The following is a 21,518-nucleotide window of genomic DNA, read 5'->3' as shown; positions in this document are numbered from 1 at the left end:
TTAGGTTTTGCTTTGAAAAGAGTATTTTAAAAAGGTGACAATTGACAGTACATGCACTATCACAAAAACAAATATATACTAACCAACTGCATGTGCTTTGAGAATATACTTTAACAATGTTAAATCATGAAAGGAAACATTCAAAAAGTCATTATAAACCAAAAAAAATAAAAAATTCATATATTTGCAAATGGACAACCATCTACCAGAGTCAGTGACAGAGATTTATCCGCATACTGATACAGCTTTCAACAATAAGCAAACTCAATACAACAATTGTATCAATAAATGTCACTCAGTCAGTGTTTCTTATATTCTAGCTGTTTAGATTCATTAAAGATGTATGACGATTTGGTCGTAACAACTTGATTTTTTTTTACAATTTCAGAATTTATACTGTTGCTATGGAAACATAAATACATATATTATTATATTTAATAAGCATTTTTAATTCTAAAATTAACATAAAAACAGTGCTAATGTTTTGTAGTTACAGAAAAGTTTCCACATTTTGAATTTTATCATTTGAGAAGAAATTTTCACAAAAATTCGAAATAATGCTTTCTGTTGCCATGGTAACTGAAAATTTTATAATCAAATATTCAAAATTAACAGCAGAAATTGAACCTCTTCAATTGTTTTATCAATTAACTAACAATTCCTATAAAAAAGCTGACTTATGTAGATACTATTGCAAGTTAAAAGCCTTTAAAGCAGTTATTTTCATTTTTTTCTGTTTCGTTACCATGGTAACTATGGAATTTTTTTCAATTTCAATACAAAAAAAATAAAAAATTCTTATACTCATTTAAGGTTCTTATATTTTTTTATATGTATTTAAAATTTTACGTCAATTGGTTGAGGCATTAAAAAGTTCTGTTATTTTCATTATTTGAATCTTGCTTTTTTAACTGTTTTCAGTGCCATCTTACTGTATTAAAGTTATCATAGAAACGGTCTAAAAATACAACATATTCAACACTTTCAAAATGTCGTACCTCAAAAACTATACATCCAATCTCCATGAAATAAAATGTAGGATATTTCTATTTGAAAGATCTTACTAATGCATTCAAGACAATTTAAATATGACCAATGAAATATTTGGCTGCACCAGGCTAAAATTGGAGTTATCTTCCTTTATCCAAAATTGTAGTTGAATAAATTACAATCAATGCTTTATTTGGATTGCAATATTTGATTTTATTTACCACTGATAAATTAAAACAATCTTTACACTACAGTGCTTACAAGCACTTTGAGTAATTAGTGTTTCTGTTGAAGTGTATTTGTACAATGAGTTGTTGTTTTGTTCAATGGATTTACATTATTTTTGTATTTTTTCAGGTTTACTTGACAAAAATATACAAAAGGCCAAAAAAAAGAAAGTCCATGAAGCGAAATGGAAAGCTGGTATATGTAGTTCTAATAAGTGCTGCCCAGGATGTGATACTTATAATACAAATTATGTACGGAAGCCACCGAAAACCAAAAAGACAAAAACTACTAAAACTGATTCAGGTAATTAATGATTTCTTAACATGCTTAACTAAATTATTTGAGCCATGTCAGATAGAAAATCGACCTTTTGCAAATGCAGGAATACAGGTACATTTAACATACTGTGATTTTGAAACATTTAAATTGAAAATGAAAGATGATTTTTTATCTATTTTGTCAAGTTTGTCATTGTTAGAAAGGTTCTTATATCAACTTAATTTTCCGCTTAAGCGAGATATCAATCTTGTTTAGATCATTGAAGATAAAAAAAAAACAAGGTAATAACATGAATGGTACACAAAAAACCAAGGTAATAACATGAATGGTACACATAAACAAGGTAATAACATGAATGGTACACAAAAAAACAAGGTAATAACATGAATGGTACACATAAACAAGGTAATAACATGAATGGTACCCAAAAAACCAAGGTAATAACATGAATGGTACACAAAAAACAAGGTAATAACATGAATGGTACACATAAACAAGGTAATAACATGAATGGTACACATAAACAAGGTAATAACATGAATGGTACACAAAAAAACAAGGTAATAACATGAATGGTACACATAAACAAGGTAATAACATGAATGGTACCCAAAAAACCAAGGTAATAACATGAATGGTACACAAAAAACCAAGGTAATAACATGAATGGTACACAAAAAACAAGGTAATAACATGAATGGTACCCAAAAAACCAAGGTAATAACATGAATGGTACCCAAAAAACCAAGGTAATAACATGAATGGTACACAAAAAAACAAGGTAATAACATGAATGGTACACATAAACAAGGTAATAACATGAATGGTACACAAAAAAACAAGGTAATAACATGAATGGTACACAAAAAACCAAGGTAATAACATGAATGGTACACAAAAAACAAGGTATAACATGAATGGTTCCAAAAAACCAAGGTAATAAGATGAATGGTACACAAAAAACCCAAAGGTAATAACATGAATGGTACACAAAAAACCAAGGTAATAACATGAATGGTTCCAAAAAACCAAGGTAATAAGATGAATGGTACACAAAAAACCCAAAGGTAATAACATGAATGGTACACAAAAAACCAAGGTAATAACATGAATGGTACACAAAAAACCAAGGTAATAACATGAATGGTACACAAAAAACAAGGTAATAACATGAATGGTACCCAAAAAACCAAGGTAATAACATGAACGGTTCCAAAAAAAAACCAAAGGTAATAACTTGAATGGTATCAAAATAAAAACAAAGTTGTTTACATTCATGGTACAAAAAAAACAAGGTTATAACATGAATGGTACCCAAAAAAAACCAAGGTAATGACATGAATGGTACCACAGAAAAACAAGGTATTGATTTAAATGGTACTAAAAAAACAAGGTAATAACATGAATGGTACCAAATAAAACCCAAAGGTAATAACTTGAATGGTATCAAAATAAAAACAAAGTTGTTTACATTCATGGTACCAATATACAAAGGTGTTAACATTGATAGTACTTACCAAAAAATACCAAAGATGATTTATCATTTAAATGGTACAAAAGTACAGATGTAAGGTAATAACATTAACATGATAAATGGTACAAAACAAACAAAGGTAATGACATTAATGGTATCTAAAAGTCGATCGTGATAGCATCAACATGATCAATATCTCATTCGTACTTATATTCTTTATTAGCTTTAGGTGAGGAGAAAAGTCGGAGTCCAAGCGGTTATAGACGCAAATTTCCTATGGAAAGATGTGATTTTTGTCCTATGGTATTTAGAGGCGCTTGGCCAAAATATAAAAAGCAAAATCATATCATCGCTGAACATTGTTCGAAAGGTTTGTATAATTACCTATTGTAAGAATAATCCTTAATTTTTTCATTAAATTCCCATAAGTAAATGGTATTTTGTATGTATTGGCATTTTTAATTTTCACTGAGGTTATTCAGCCCTGCACGAACAGTAAAGGTTCATTGTCTTTCAATGTTTCGCATAAATATATAGATTCCACAACTGCAACAAGTGTATTACTATATTTCTCCACTCCAGACAGTTAAATTTTAATATTTAAAGCGTGAGGCTTGCCAAGCATTTTGAATAATTAAAATTTAACTGTTGAGAGTGGAGAAATATTGTAATACACGAGCTACAGTGGTGGAATCTGTTTCTCTTATGATTTTATATCCTTACTTTCAAAGATTTGAGGAAAGTTGTGTACTTTTGATGTGACGTCATCAGGCATGGTCACCTTTTTTCATGACATCACATAAAGAAAATTCAGAAGAAACAAGAAAATTTAACGTCACAATGAAATGAAATTTTTCACAAGGGAGGAGAAATATTTTTCTCACACCTGTAAGGAAATGTGAAATAGCACAAAAAGTAGAGAATATATTTTAAAGTACTGTGGATTTAATTATTTTCTGGGTACCAATTTTTGTGTATAAAGGAAAACTTGTATGTTCTTTGACATTTAATTTCATGGTTTTGCCAAGGTCTGCATTCAATTCTGTAGAAAATTGGACATTCATTGAACATTTAATTTCATGGTTTTGCCAAGGTCTGCATTCAATTCTGTAGAAAATTGGACATTCATTGAACATTTAATTTCATGGTTTTGCCAAGGTCTGCATTCAATTCTGTAGAAAATTTGACATTCATTGAACATTTAATTTCATGGTTTTGCCAAGGTCTCCATTCAATTCTGAAGAAAATTTGACATTCATTGAACATTTAATTTCATGGTTTACCAATACTGATGAAATCCCGAAAATTTGTATCCAACGAAAATTAATGAATCCACAGTACTACTTATTGCCATTACAAAATTTCAACATTTTATACATACTATCAAAACAGCATTGAGGCTCAACATTATCTCTGTGACAACATTTTGTCATATCTAGTTAATATATCAGTCATCACATAACTTTGGTGACACTACACATCACCTATATCATTTGATTAGAAATGCACAGGGGCTTTTAGGAATCAATAAAATTACTTGAAGCTCATGATAACAAAATCTTTGCATAGTTTAGTATACATAAAGAAAATTATAATATCAATAGAACTTGTGAAAAAATTAACAAAATAAAATGTGTATATTGTCCCTTTAAAACATGTAACATACAAATGTTATCACAGTATTTTGATATTTTAGCATGCAATAACGACATGTTTGTTATTTTTATGGCCCTGCAACAAGATTGTCGGTGCCATATAGTTTTACACTTGTCTGTAATTCCGTAATTCCATCATTCCGCAACAAACCATTATACAAAGTTTTTGTCTTAAAGCCTTCAAATATTGAGCTGAATTTTGGTGTGTGAGTTAACCATGATGAGTTACAGATCAAGTGCAAGTTTCGTTCCGCTCTACTAATGTTTGCCGAAATTTGGTGCTTTGGACTTTGATAAATTGTTGAAAATCACAGTTATACAGACTTTTTTCTAAATGCTTTCAGATATTGGGCTGATTTTTGGTACATGAGTTACAGATCATTTTTTTTTCTGCTCTGATAATTTTTGCCAAAATTTAGGGTTTACAACTTTGAAAATTGTAAAAAATCACAGTTATACAAAGTTTTTTTCTGTACGCCTCCACGTTTTGAGCTGATTTTTGAAATATATGTGAGACTACCAACATGTTTGTGTCCACATGTGTTATTGAAATTGCAGATTTTTTGAGACGGGGCCATTCATGTCTCTTTGACACATCTAGTTCTCTAATAACTTATTTAATTTAGACCCTTGACTGTCTATTTTTAATTTTTGATAGTAAATTTAAACATTTGTTTTTATGAATTTTATAAGAAAAAAGGGTTGTTAAAAAAAAATCCATTGAATTTGACAGTTATAGGTAATCAAATAGAAAATTAATTTCATTGCAGTAAAATATTTCTGAGTCATAAACATATATCTTTGGTATTTCAAAGCACTTTTATTTTTTTCCCTGGATTTCTATAGAATATTTTGGATCCTTGAGATTACCAGATATGGTTACTAAAGCTTGCACCCAGGTGAAAAAACAACTTTAAGTTATGGTTATTTTGCTATGAAATGTTATGTGAAATTTTGTCTGTGGTACTGGACAGGAAAAAACTTATAAGTATTTATTTTTTGGAAACAAAGATAAATTCTGCATAATTTTTTGAAAAGTGCTAAAATAACAAAGACTAATAGGGAAAAATCAATAGTGGTATCACACCCATAATCACAGACATTTGAATGAATTATTGATGCCCCCACTGTAGAGGAGGGGGCATTCAGTTTTACCCTTATTTTCCTTATGTCTGTAGGTTCCATAGTTGTTCTTCTGTTCTCTTTATTTTTTACAAATTTTCAATGTAGATGTCCAGGAAGAGCTCCGGAAAAGGAAAAAGAAAAATGAATTCGTATCTGAACCTAAACCTAAATTTGTGACGTACTCGAAGCTAAAGCATGAAACGATTAGACTAAATTTAGAGTTTCCAGATAACCTCTATGGGATGGAATGCATAGAATGTAATAAAGTTATAAGAGAGGATCATTTCAGGTAGGTGCTTAAGGTACAAGTATTTTCCCTTTATCAATCTTTGTTCAGTATATAAGAGGCACGAAATACACCAGAGGGACAGTCAAACTCATAACTCGAAAATAAACTGACAACGTCATGGCTAAAAATGAAAAAGACAAACAGACAAACAAAAGTACACATAACACAACATAGAAAACTAAAGAATAAACAACACGAACCCCACCAAAAACTAGGGATAATCTCAGGTGCTCTGGAAGGGTAAGCAGATCCTGCTTCATATGTGGCATCCGTCGTGTTGCTCATGTTATAACTAATTCAGTAGGTCACATTCATGATTCAATAGGAACATGAACTTGTATGAATGTACATGATTTTTAAAAATATCAGCCAATTACGAAGGATAACCTACGATTTCATCCAATGCTACTTCTTAAGCATGAAATTATTATTTACGGACATCTCAAATATTTTGTTTTTTGAGATTCAAACATGAATTATGATTTTGCAAATGTTTACTGAAAGACATCCAATGACATCACATTATTTATACTTAAATGACTTAACTTTATTTTTTTATTTCAGAAAATTTTTAAAATGTACAAAATGCAACTATTACTCGATGTGTTCACGGGCTTATATAGAACACATGATTAATATGCATGGAACAAAAAACAGAATTACAAATAAATATGTTCCATGTTCTTCAAGATTTATGGAGTGTGCATGTGGCTTTGTTCATATTGAAGGCAATAAAATGGGTAAGGTTTATATATATATATATTTTGATTTAATTTTTGAAATTTGAGTGCCTAATTTTCATACATACAGATGGGTGCGGTCCTAGCCTTGACAAAAGTTAACTTAGAGTTAACTTGTTGACTGCTTTCTAAGTTAACTTGAGAATTTTTAAGCAGTCAAGCAAGTTAACTTCGTCGTTGGTGGACCAGACCTACGGTCTGCTTTTTTAGGACTGCTGCAGACCTATCGACAAGTCTGCTCCAGACCAGACCTGTGGACAAGTCTGCTTTTGACCAGTCCTGAGGACAGGTCTGCCCAGACCAGACCTGTGGACAAGTCTGCTTTTGACCAGTCCTGAGGACAGGTCTGCCTCAGACCAGACCTGTGGACAGGTCTGCTCCTGACCAGACCTGAGGACAGGTCTGCTTTTGACCAGACCTGTGGACAAGTCTGCTATTGACCAGACCTGAGGACAGGTCTGCTTATGACAGATTATCGTTATAAGAGTTTTCATATCAGACTTGAGCTTTCAATAAAATATGTAAACAATTCAACATTCGCATTGTTTTTCCACAGATATCATTTATTATTTACTCGCTAGACTCTACTAGATATTATACAAATGCTCTCTTTTATTTGATATACATGTATTCTTATATAAATAAAAAATGGCTATACGATTTTATTAGAAGGCGGATAGAAAGGTTATCCAACGCATCGGAACACTATTCTTATATCACGGGATATCGGCAACATTGTCTACGTTACTTCGTTCCCCGTTGTTTACCTGTCCCTTCCTAAATTTTACTTTATGCATAAATTTATACTTGCATGGATATTTCATTGATATTCAACTTGTTTGCATTGGATTTACTATTCTATTTCCCGCAGAATATTCTAACAGAAATTGTACAGTGTCCGTAAGCATACGGTGTGGTAAAACTATCAACAATCTCGTCAAATTCGTCATATTTATCGAGAGATTTGTCATTGCCGATATTTATATGGGACGTCCTAAAATTATACTTAATGCGCACTTTAATGAAATAGTTGCCACTTGACGTTTAACTATAAACAAAATCAATCAACCGACATAATAGATTCCAAGAAGAGAACCTCGTATATTTTTTTTTTATTAAATCATTGTAAATAGTACAAATGAATTCAGACATGTCAGTGTTGGTACTTTGATGATGTGGCATAATAGTTTTGTTTTACACGTACACCGTCATGAACTCCTATATATATAATGTGACTGTTATTATGAATAAAGAGATGAAATTCTGACATTCTCAATTTATTCAGAATATTTTTTGCATTAATAGTTTTCTAATATTATTGATTACGTGTACATTTACGGTATTACTAAAATGCGAACAGGAGCGCCAGGAAAAGACATTAAGGCGCTCGGTACAATGGTATGCCGGTATATAGATTTGCAAATAAAAGTGCACATATGATCAGTTTTGGTCAAATAGTTTTGTTTTCCAAGTCAGCATGAGGTATTAAAACTACTGAAATTTTGTTACGTATCAATATTTTGAATAAAAGGAGGACACACTGGTATCCTAAATTTATGCGAACAAAAAATTGTTGTTATTAAATTGCAATATTGCTGTCCATTGTCATGATTGTATTATACATTAAATCGTGACATAAAAAAAAAGACTGATTTACTGTCCGGGTATAAAGATTTTCAAATTAAAGTGCACGTATGGTCTGAGTTTTGGTGGATGCGGTCAAATAATTTTGTTGTACAAGTCAGCAGGAGGTATCAAAACTACTGAAATTTTGTTACGTATCAATATTTTGAAGAAAATGAGGACATGCTGGTATCCTAAATTTATGCGAACAAAAATTCGTTGTTATTATATTGCAATATTGCTGTCCACTGTCATGATTGTATTATACATTGAATCCTGACATAAAAAACATGGCTGATTTACTATGCGGGTATAGATTTACAAATTAAAGTGCATATATGGTCAGTTTTGGTGGATACGGTCAAATAATTTTGTTGTACAAGTCAACTGGAGGCATCAAAACTACTGAAATTTTGTTATGTATCAGTATTTTAAGTAAAAAGAGGACATGCTGGCACCCTTAATTAAGGCGAAAAAAAATTTGTTGTTATTATATTGCAATATTGCTGTCCATTGTCATGATTGTATTATATACATTGAATCCTGACATTAAAAATAAGGCTGATTTACTATGCTGGTATATATATTTACAATTTAAAGTTCACATATGGTCAGTTTTGGTAATATGGTCAAATAATTTTGTTGTACAAGTCAGCTGGAGGTATCAAAACTACTGAAATTTTGTTACGTATCAATATTTTGAATAAAATGAGGACATGCTGGTATCCTAAATTTATGCGAACCAAAATTTTTTGTTATTGTATTGCAATTTTGCTGTCCATTGTCATGATTGTATTATACATTGAATCCTGACATAAAAAAATATGGCTGATTTACTATGCAGGTATATAGATTTACAAATTAAAGTGCACATATGGTCAGTTTTGGTGGATGCGGTCAAACAATTTTGTTGTACAGGTCAACTGGAGGCATCAAAACTACTGAAATTTTGTTACGTATCAGTATTCTAAGTAAAAAGAGGACATGCTGGCACCCTTAATTTAGGCAAACAAAAATTTGTTGTTATTATATTGCAATATTGCTGTCCATTGTCATGATTGTATTATACATTGAATCCTGACATAAAAAATATGGCTGATTTACTATGCAGGTATATAGATTTACAAATTAAAGTGCATATATGGTCAGTTTTGGTGGACACGGTCAAATAATTCTGTTGTACAAGTCAACTGGAGGCATCAAAACTACTGAAATTTTGTTACGTATCAGTATTTTAAGTAAAAAGAGGACATGCTAGCACCCTTAATTTAGGCGAACAAAAATTTGTTGTTATAATATTGCAATATTGCTGTCCATTGTCATGATTGTTTTATACATTGAATCCTGACATTAAAAATAAGGCTGATTTACTATGCTGGTATATAGATTTACAATTTAAAGTTCACATATGGTCAGTTTTGGTAATATGGTCAAATAATTTTGTTGTACAAGTCAGCTGGAGGTATCAAAACTACTGACATTTTGTTACGTATCAATATTTTGAATAAAATGAGGACATGCTGGTATCCTAAATTTATGCGAACCAAATTTTTTTGTTATTGTATTGCAATTTTGCTGTCCATTGTCATGATTGTATTATACATTGAATCCTGACATAAAAAAATATGGCTGATTTACTATGCAGGTATATAGATTTACAAATTAAAGTGCACATATGGTCAGTTTTGGTGGATGCGGTCAAAAAATTTTGTTGTACAGGTCAGCTGGAGGTATCAAAACTACTGAAATTTTGTTACGTATCAATATTTTGTATAAAATGAGGACAATGCTGGTATCCTAAATTTATGCGAACCAAATTTTTTTGTTATTGTATTGCAATTTTGCTGTCCATTGTCATGATTGTATTATACATTGAATCCTGACATAAAAAAATATGGCTGATTTACTATGCAGGTATATAGATTTACAAATTAAAGTGCACATATGGTCAGTTTTGGTGGATGCGGTCAAACAATTTTGTTGTACAGGTCAACTGGAGGCATCAAAACTACTGAAATTTTGTTACGTATCAGTATTCTAAGTAAAAAGAGGACATGCTGGCACCCTTAATTTAGGCAAACAAAAATTTGTTGTTATTATATTGCAATATTGCTGACCATTGTCATGATTGTTTTATACATTGAATCCTGACATTAAAAATAAGGCTGATTTACTATGCTGATAGAAGATTTACAATTTAAAGTTCACATATGGTCAGTTTTGGTAATGTGGTCAAATAATTTTGTTGTACAAGTCAGCTGGAGGTATCAAAACTACTGAAATTTTGTTACGTATCAATATTTTGAATAAAATGAGGACATGCTGGTATCCTAAATTTATGGGAACCAAAATTTTTTGTTATTGTATTGCAATTTTGCTGTCCATTGTCATGATTGTATTATACATTGAATCCTGACATAAAAAAATATGGCTGATTTACTATGCAGGTATATAGATTTGCAAATTAAAGTGCACATATTGTCAGTTTTGGTGGATGCGGTCAAACAATTTTGTTGTACAGGTCAGCTGGAGGTATCAAAAATACTGAAATTTTGTTACGTATCAATATTTTGTATAAAATGAGGACATGCTGGTATCCTAAATTGATGCGAACAAAAATTTGTTGTTATTATATTGCAATATTGCTGTCCATTGTCATGATTGTATTATACATTGAATCCTGACATAAAAAATATGGCTGATTTACTATGCAGGTATATAGATTTACAAATTAAAGTGCATATATGGTCAGTTTTGGAGGACACGGTCAAATAATTCTGTTGTACAAGTCAACTGCAGGCATCAAAACTACTGAAATTTTGTTACGTATCAGTATTTTAAGTAAAAAGAGGAATTAAACTATTGCTGAATGTGGATGCATAGTTCAAGGATGTATAACTAACAAGGACGTATACACCTAACATCAAATATACTTCTTTTCAAAAATATACATAATATGATTGAATTTGATCTCGGAATATATATATATTCAGTGCCTGTTATCATTGTAACCGAGATCGTTTATATAATAGATAAATTGTCAGATCACAGATAAATTTGTGTTACGTTCTGTGCGTACTTATTTTCAAATATTTGTATTTAATCCTGTTCATAAAACGGAAGTATTAATTTTCAAATTACTTTATTTTCGATGTTTATACTACGAAACAAAGATATTATTTTTTTTTAAATCAACGAAGAGCGGTCCTGGTTACAAGTTAACTTAGAGTTGAGCAGACCAGTCAAAAGTTAACTTGGGAACAGGTCTGGTTTTGATCGGATTTGTCCAAGCAGAAGTTAACTTTGTGGCAGGACCGGTTTCCAAGTTAACTTATGTTAACTTTATGACAGGACCGGTTCCGAAGTTAACTTATGTTAACTTATGACAGGACTGGTTCGAAGTTAACTTATATCAATAGCGGACCTGTTTCCAAGTTAACTTTTTGACAGACATAAAATCAGTCCTAGGACCAAGTCCGCTTTTCAAGTTAACTAGATTTTGGTCCTAGGACTGGTCAGAGCAGTCCTATATTCGGTCACAGGTTAACTTTGACCAGTCCAAATGACTGGTTATCAAGTTAACTTGCTGTACAGGTTAGGAGTGCACCCATCTGTAACAATATAAATAAACACAAATTTGTATTAAAAAATGGTAAACAATGGTCAAATAATACATCAATAGTAAAATCTGATCAATCTGTTTAAAAAGCTTGGCAGGTTGTAAAATGAGATGTATTTGTAATTGAATGACTCTAAAATGCATAGAAAATTCTAGTTTGATGTTTCGGATATAAATGAAACTACAGTCAAAATTTTTATGGAGCAATGTCGGCAATCTTCTGTCATAGATAGTTTTATAGTTTACATTTATTATCGCGAGATTTTTATGAATGCAAAGCAGAGCTAGCGTGAAGTAGTCACATATGCAGTGGAATGAACATCCAACACAGATAATTTCTAAGTCCGTGGAAAACTTACTCAATAAGCTAGGAACAGGAAACAAATCTATTTTTGTGGTAAGTTATTTCCATCAATCAGTCAAAGCATTAAGGTGGTACCAAATACTACAAGGAGATACATGTAACTCTGTAAAAATTAGCTAAATGTTTTAATCACAGTGTATTGTAAGGGAAATATTAAGCTTCTTAATGACCAAAACTAGTGTTTGACAAACTGCTATATACATGATATAACCAACGAAATTTTTTCTAAATAAGTTGTTGGTTCATATTTTTAGAAATTTTATATTTATTTTTTTTCAAAGGGTCAAAGTAATCACTTTGACAAAACTTTATGAAATTTAAACAAGCCAAATAAATATAAGTCAAGGTATTTAGTACCACCTTAAATGTTAAACTTTGTAAGAACTGGAAACTTAATTATTTCTTCAGCAAATTTTCAAAAGCATGTTTTATCATTTTTGTTTTTTTTCTAGATATTTTGAACTTTACACAAAGTTAGCAAACCTTTTGAGATTGTGCACACATTCCATTATGAAGTTGTTGAAAAGAATATTTTTAATACTTTCGGACACCAAATTAGCACTAATCATGACAAAACAGTACTTTTATTACTGTTCTTCGTCTGAAAGTCACAATTTTGCACACGAAAATAATCAACCAAAAAATGGAAAGGTATTGTATTTTCTATTGTGTATTTACTACATTCATTTAAACATTATTAAACAAGTAATTCATCAAAATTGTATGAAACAGTGGATAATTGCCATCATTGCTCTGATTCTGCTTTTCCTGTTTGGTGATTGATATCATTTAAATTCTGATCATTCTGCAACTTTTGGTCAAATGATAAGCGCATAAGCTTAAATAACGAGGAATATATAAAATGATTTACAAAAAAAATGAGCTGTACAGATAAAAATTTTCAGATAAAAACAAACTGCTTTATAACACACCCAAAAATACTTTCAAATTATAATTTTACTTTCATCCTAAATTTTATACTTGCCATTTCTAGTAAAAAATGAATTTACTTGCTTAAGGTGTTAGACCTTGGTTCAGGGAGATAACTCTTTAAATCAGTTATGTGTTTGTAAAAGTCAAGTTTCATCAACGTATTTTAAGCATTTACCTGAAACAGATTGAAAATAATCTATGTAAAATAGAAGCTTAGAATATATTTATGAAAATGGTTGACACAAACGTACTGGTGATTTTAAGAGTTATAATTTCCCTTAACCTAGGTCTACCTCCTTAAGCAAACGTAGAGAGAAAATCATAGATCTTCTAAGTTACAAATATACAGAACAAATTATCTGCAAAACAATGTTAACAGTAGTACCTAAGGTAGACAGAAAGGCCAATAGGTCTTCAACACTAGAAAATGGATGTGTTAGTTATGGTAGAAAAACACCTTTAGGCTGGCTTCAACAGGCACCTAAGCAAAAAATGTGTACTGGTTCAGTAAAAATGGATGTCACATCAAACTTCAAAACATATATATGAATCAAAATTAGTTCCAATTGCAAAATTTTATTCCAAACTTTTCATACCAGAGGAAGCTTGCAATCCAACTGTATGGATTGTTTTTGAAATGTCATCAGATAAATTATAAGTTTAACCATTTCACAATTAATATTGTTTTAAATAAATATACTTTGAAATGCAAAATATTAACCCCTATATGATGCACTTGAATTATAAATAAATTCATTTATTTCAGCTAAACACATAAATTTATGTCTGCAAGGGAAAAAGTGTTGTGAACTGCTGAACATGAGCTATAGTTTTCCAGGTAATTTCATGGTACAATAAAACCTGATATTTCTCTAATTTTTGTGCTATTTTCACATTTCCTGACTGGTGTGAGAAAAATATTTCTCCTCACTAGTGAAAAATCTGTTGTGATGCATGAAAAAAGGCTACAATGCCTGATGACATCGCATATAAAGAGCACATTTTTCTGAAAATCTTTGAAAAAGAACGATAAAAAGCAATTAGAGAAACAGATTCCGACACTATAACTCGTGTATTACGATATTTCTCCACTCTCGACAGTTAAATTTTATTATTACTATTTAAAGGGCTCGGCAAGCCTCGCGCTTTAAATAATAAAATTTAACTGTCAAGTGGAGAAATATCCTAATACACTTGTTGCAGTGTAAGAATCTATATAGGTCACCTACATTGTACACGGGTAAATTTCATTCACCTGAATAGAGTTTCACAAGAAACTTGAATTGATTCCATGTGAGTCTCAATTACAACTCATATGAAAATCACATGAATTTGTATTCATATGAATTTCGCAAGACTTTTCCAAATAGATTTATTCAAATAACATCCAAATTTTAAATTTCAAATGAAATCTGAAAAATATTTTTTTATTAGTTCATGTTAAATTTAGGGGGAAAATTTACATAAAATTCTTGTGACTTACAGGTATAAAGATATAGGAAGATGTGGTGTGAGTGCCAACGAGACAACTCTCCATCCAAATAACAATTTAACTAGAGGCTCCAAAGAGCCTGTGTCGCTCACCTTGGTCTATGTGAATATTAAACAAAGGATGCATTTGAATTCATGACAAAATTGTGTTTTGGTGATGGTGATGTGTTTGTACATCTTACTTTACTGAACATTCTTGCTGCTTACAATTATTTCTATCTATATTGAACTTGGCCTAAAAGTTTTAGTCGAAAATGTTAGTTAAAATTTAAAAATTTTATGAAAATTGTTAAAAATGCACTATAAAGGACAATAACTCCTTAAGGGGTCAATTGACCATTTTGGTCATGTTAACTTATTTTTGGGTCTTACTTTGCTGTACATTGTTGCTGTTTAAAGTTTATCTCTATCTATAATAATATTCAAGATAATAACAAAAAACGGTAAAATTTCCTTAAAATTACTAATTCAGGGGCAGCAACCTAACAGCAGGTTGTCCGATCCATCTGCAAATTTCATGGCAGATTGATCTTGACCTGATAAACAATTTTACTCCCTGTCAGATTTGCTCTAAATGCTTTGGTTTTTGAGTTTTAGCCAAAAACTGCATTTTACCACTATGTTCTATTTTTAGCCATGGCGGCCATGTCGGTTGGTTGGCCAGGTCATGCCACACATTTTTTAAACAAGATACCCCAATGATGATTGTGGCCAAGTTTGTTTTAATTTGGCTTGGTAGTTTCAGAGGAGAAGATTTTTGTAAAAGATTACTAAGATTTACAAAAAATGGTTAAAAATTGACTATAAAGGGCAATAACTCCTAAAGGGGTCAATTGACCATTTTGGTTATGTTGACTTATTTGTAGATCTTACTTTGCTGAACATTATTGCTGTTTACAGTTTATCTCTATTGATAATAATATTCAAGAAAATAACCAAAACAGCAAAATTTCCCTAAAATTACCAATTCAGGGGCAGCAACCCAACAACGGGTTGTCCAATTCATCTGAAAATTTCAGGGCAGATAGATCTTGACCTGATAAACAATTTTACCCCTTGTCAGATTTGCTCTAAATGCTTTGGTTTTTGAGTTATAAGCCAAAAACTGCATTTTACCCCTATGTTCTATTTTTAGCCATGGCGGCCATCTTGGTTGGTTTGGCGGGTCACGCCACACATTTTTAAAACTAGATACCCCAATGATGATTGTGGCCAAGTTTGGTTTAATTTGGCCCAGTAGTTTCAGAGGAGAAGATTTTTGTAAAAGTTAACGACGACGGACGACAACGGACGACGACGGACGCCAAGTGATGAGAAAAGCTCACTTGGCCCTTCGGGCCAGGTGAGCTAAAAAGTAAACCATTATAGGTTAAAGTACGGCCTTCAACACGGAGCCTTGGCTCACACCGAACAACAAGCTATAAAGGGCCCCAAAATTACTAGTGTAAAACCATTCAAACGGGAAAACCAACGGTCTAATCTATATAAACAAAATGAGAAACGAGAAGCACGTATATATTACATAAACAAACGACATTTGACGTGGAAATTTTATTCATGTGAAAATTGAAAGTTTAATTGAGCAAAATTTGCCTGTGTATATTCAGTGAAAACCTCTCTTATCACCTTGTTACCCTCTTCTTTTATTTATCAGTGCGCAATTGTCCTAATAGGGGAAATTCTAAAAATGTGAAAAAAATGTTTTTATTAAATCAATGTGATAAGAGGGATAATTCAAATTCACTTAATGAAAAATTGCACTGGTCATGCTGGTATTTAATAGGAGAAAATCAGTCAATCTAATTTGGAGAAATTACTCTGAATCAGGATGATTTGAATATGAAAATTGTTGTGATATAAAATCAGAAAATTGTTTAAAATGGAAAATACTTGATTCAAAGTTATAAGGGAGATGATTTCCAATTGGCTTTATCAAAAATTTCATTTATAATTTATGAGGACAACATCAACCAATTCAACTGGAAGAAACTACTCTAAACCAGGATATTAAATCGTTTGTGTTTAGGTTGTGTTAGTAATGGTAGAAATTGAGGCAAATTATATATTCTAATGAAAAGTGAAATGTTAATCTTCTTTTTATGCCCCATCTACAATAGAAGAGGGGCATTATGTTTTCTGGTCTGTGCTTCTGTCTGTTTGTTCGTCTGTCTGTCTGTCCTGCTTCAGGTTAAAGATTTTGGTCAAGGTAGTTTTTGATGAAGTTTAAGTCCAATCAACTCAAAAATTAGTACACATGTTCCCTATGATATGATCTTTCTAATTTTAATGCCAAATTATATATTCTGATGAAAAGTGAAATGTTAATCTTCTTTTTATGCCCCATCTACAATAGAAGAGGGGCATTATGTTTTCTGGTCTGTGCGTCTGTCTGTTTGTTCGTCTGTCCGTCTGTCCTGCTTCAGGTTAAAGATTTTGGTCAAGGTAGTTTTAGATGAAGTTGAAGTCCAATCAACTCGAAAATTAGTACACATGTTCCCTATGATATGATCTTTCTAATTGTAATGCCAAATTAGAGGTTTTACCCCAATTTCAGGGTCAACTGAACATTGAAAATGATAGTGTGAATGGGGCATCCATGTACTTGAGGCACATACTTTGACAGTTTAACCAACATTGGTACAAAGTTATGTTCATTTGGTCCTAGCTGTACGGAAAATATTGATTATATTTTGCAATCTTTGATTCTGACTAATGTTTTCAATTATTTTTCTCTGCAACTACAAAATAAAATGTTTTCAAATTTGTTAAAACCAAAAAAACAGTACCAATGGTAATTTGATATTAGCAATTTTGAGATACAATTGCCAAATACATGAAATAAGGAATCATATTTAAAAATTAAAAATTAAAACCTTTAGAAACGAAGGGTTACAAAAAGTCTGGATTGAAGGAAAATGTAAAGTAAACATTGACCTGTGTAAATCTTAGTGATGACCCTGATTAACCTATGATAAAGTACACTAGTGATCAACAGATTAAAGATCATCAAAGGTGTCAATTAGGCCATAAACATATGCAAGTCACCTAAAGAAACATAAACAAATGCTATAAACGTATCTTGAATTGTCAAATAATTCTTATCAAAATCAAGCCCAGCATGAAATTATTATTTCCCATATGTACGAGAACTATGAAGATATAAAATAAACACTTCATCATACTAGCATATAAATACTGGAAATCTGATTTTCATTGATCAAAAATTTGCTATGAGAATTAATAAATCAAAAGTTGTACAGTTAAGGTTATTAAAGATTAAATGATTAGACCGTTGGTTTTCCCGTTTGAATGGTTTTACACTAGTAATTTTGGGGCCCTTTATATCTTGTTGTTCGGTGTGAGCCAAGGCTCCGTGTTGAAGGCCGTACTTTAACCTATAATGGTTTACTTTTCAAATTGTTATTTGGATGGAGAGTTGTCTCATTGGCACTCACACCACATCTTCCTATATCTATAATCCTGTATGTGGTTGTAGTTCTGTTACTGCCATTAAAGCATTCTCAGATTTGGCGTTATTCAATATATTCTCTAGATCATATCAGTAGTCAAACCTACCGATGGGGATCTTTCCATGTTTTGATTTAGACAATGGTTGTTTTATTTCCTTGGACATTTAAATTCTAAGGATAAAGTCATCCACGAAAACCACGAAAAATTGATACCCCACAAATACAAGTACTTTGTACTTTCACAGTACATTGGTCAATTAATATATATACTATTTGGAAACCATTTACCTGTTCTGTAACCTAGACCCCAAAAAAAGAAAATCTGTCATTCCAATTTAGTCTTGAAAACAATATGGTTGTAAGGTATTATTATGTTGTATTCTGTAAAAAGTTTTAACTGTAATAGGTGCTTCTTTTCGAAATTCAGATGAGATGACACACCACAAAATGAGACTGATCAAGATTTTTTTTTAAATATGAAAAGCATTCTAGGGTCAATGGGTTTATTAACTTATGGTCTGTTGGTTAAATGGAACCACAAGTCATATTTTTTTTTATATTTGCCTTATCATATTTCATCATTTAATTCATTGTAAATACCATTTCAGTGAAGCATAAACATGGTAAAAAACGAGGCAGGAAACCAGCCACCCACTCTCTAGTAGAAGGTGACCAGGCATCAAAGGAATTTGATACAACGAGAATGAAAATAGAAAACGATGCAGGAACATTAGTTAATACAACTCTTCAAAAAGGCAAAGCTGTGGACACTTATAGCATTACTCATAGTAGCTCACCTGATCTGACAGAAAAACAACATGTTAAACAGGAGAAGGAGCAAGTAGAACCTGATCTGACAGATATACAACATGTTGCAAAGGGGGAGGAGCTAGTAGAACCTGATCTGACAGAGGAGCTAGTGAAATCTAATTTGTATAAACAATTCTTAGATAAAGATCATCTCTTAAACACAAACTCATCTATAAAAGCTACACAAGTTATAAATGGGCAAAGAGTTCACGAACAGTTGCCACATCATATGCTTCAACAAAGTGAAGATAAATTTAAAAAAGTAATAAATTATTATAATCCTTTGTTTTACCATAGCTATAGCTTACCTTATTGGTGTGAACCTGAAAAGTCTAAATCCTCTAATCAAAAGGAGTCAATATCTACTGATACAAATGAGTCCAAATCTTATTTGTTAAACGAACAGAACTTATTGATACCATCACCATCGGCTCATCTGAAGGATGTAGAGATAACAGTTGTAACATTGAACCAATTATCCAAGACGACGAAAAAATATTCTTCTGAAGGAGACGAGAATGACTTCAAACAGGTATCTATAATCCCAAAAATTAATGAAAAAGGACAATTGGTATTAGCGATAGATAAGAAAGGTAGTAAGATGAAGATAAAAGATACAGAAGATAGTAAGAAGAAGATGATAGATTTGGAAGAGAGTAAGAAGAAGAAGACAATGTTACGCAAGGTAGTAAGAAAAAGAAAACCGTTGCCGTACATGATGATCCAACATTATTGACTAAAGCTAAGAGGCTTGTACTATGGCCACAAAGAAAGAAGAAAGTGACAACAATTGATCTTGGCTACAATGGATACGAAGATTGTTAATTGGCCACCAAGAAAGAAGGGAGTAAATCCATATTTAACAATTTATAAAAAGGAGATGATATGCTTGCATTAAAGAATTCAAAACAGAATTTATTGCAAATTCAGAAAAAAGAAAATTGATTTCTTTTACTTGCAAATTTGCAAAATAACCTTTAGGATTGTTAAAGCAAAAAACATAACTGTAAATTCAGAAATTATTGTGAGGTTTTTATTAATGTGAATAATGTGACTGGGTGAGTATCACAATAATAAAAACTTTTATTCTGATATCCCCTTCCCCTTCTTCATTTGTTATCTCATAAGCAACACGAATGGTGCCACATGTGGAGCAGGATCTGCTTACCCTTCCAGAGCACCTGATATCACCCCTAGTTTTTGGTGGGGTTCGTGTTGTTTATTCTATAGTTTTCTATGTTGTGTCATGTGTACTATTGTTTGTCTGTTTGTCTTTTTCATTTTTAGCCATGACGTTGTCAGTTTATTATCGATTTATGAGTGACTGTCACTCTGGTATTTTTTGTCCCTCTTTTATGCATATATATATCTGTGTGCAGATTTACCTAATTTCGCCATAATTAATCTCACTTCATCCATTCCTCAAACATCGTAATAAATTAATGCACGCAATAAATTCTGGATTTACAGTATGCAAATGAAGTTAGTAAGCTAGTAAGCATGAAGAGACTAAGGATAGCGATATGTTACTATAGGGTAACAGACCGGGGAATATTTTACCTTGGAATATTTTACCTGGAAATTGGGCAGACTTTATTCAAAAATCCTTTTCATGATGTGAAATAAATTATGAACAGAATCCTTTTTTTATTAATATACCGGTATGTTATGGAACTAGTCTGAGCAAATTAAAAGTTAGTGGCCTTGGGGGTTGAATATACTGTAATAGGTCAAATTGCCCATCTTTTCCAGGGGTGTGGAAATATTTGTTGTGAGCACTTGTCCCCGGGCAAGTGAAACCTAAAATTTTACTTGTCCGGAAAAAAATTTACTTGCCCTGATGATCCCAATAAATATTGAAGTATTTCTTGTTAGCTAATATTGTATTCTTACTTAGCACTGTTGTGCATCACAAACAAATGAAATCTATTTGTTTATATGTGTCAAAAATTAGGTAAGTAGGAAATGGGTTGACATCAATGGGACAGAAACCTAACAGCAAACCAACAAATGAAATGACATGTAAACATCGTTAAGGACAATTTTGCAGCACTTTTTGAATAATAATTGGAGCCAGTACATATACTAAATTTGAGGACAGTGATTGAAGAAATGTAAACTAAATTATAGATAAACTATTGATTTTGTCAACTGACACACTTGGTTTTTTTTTTTTATTATTTATTATTGTCTTGATGGGCAATTAAAGCGTCTCTTTTATTTTCCACTTTGACAATAAATAATGTTGACCTTTCATTTATAAATAAGACTTCATCTATAAATAAGACAAAAACTTAATTTATTCTCCGAATTTCCATAGATAGCCAAGGGCAATCTGTTATCCATGATGTTTGAAATTCTCGCCTCCGTTTTTTAGCTCACCTGGCCCGAAGGGCCAAGTGAGCTTTTCTCATCACTTGGCGTCCGT

At 31.6% G+C, this 21,518-nt stretch overlaps 1 protein-coding gene across 3 annotated transcripts in view; it reads left to right on the top strand.

Annotated features, from left to right (window-relative positions):
* Window positions 1–21,518, top strand: part of LOC134691995 (uncharacterized) — a 65,894-nt gene that overhangs the window by 21,125 nt on the left and 23,251 nt on the right. For all 3 annotated transcript variants that reach the window (XM_063552315.1, XM_063552316.1, XM_063552318.1), the window contains exons 5-8: window positions 1,348–1,521; window positions 3,195–3,341; window positions 5,857–6,040; window positions 6,605–6,780. In XM_063552315.1, coding sequence (XP_063408385.1) covers window positions 1,348–1,521; window positions 3,195–3,341; window positions 5,857–6,040; window positions 6,605–6,780 — 681 coding nt within the window. The remainder of the gene's footprint in view (window positions 1–1,347; window positions 1,522–3,194; window positions 3,342–5,856; window positions 6,041–6,604; window positions 6,781–21,518) is intronic.

The sequence above is a fragment of the Mytilus trossulus genome, chromosome 12, assembly GCF_036588685.1.
Source record: "Mytilus trossulus isolate FHL-02 chromosome 12, PNRI_Mtr1.1.1.hap1, whole genome shotgun sequence".
Classification (NCBI taxonomy): Eukaryota; Metazoa; Mollusca; class Bivalvia; order Mytilida; family Mytilidae; genus Mytilus; species Mytilus trossulus.
The sequence above is the reverse complement of the archived record's forward strand: the minus strand, read 5'-3'. Positions and strand labels throughout refer to the sequence as shown.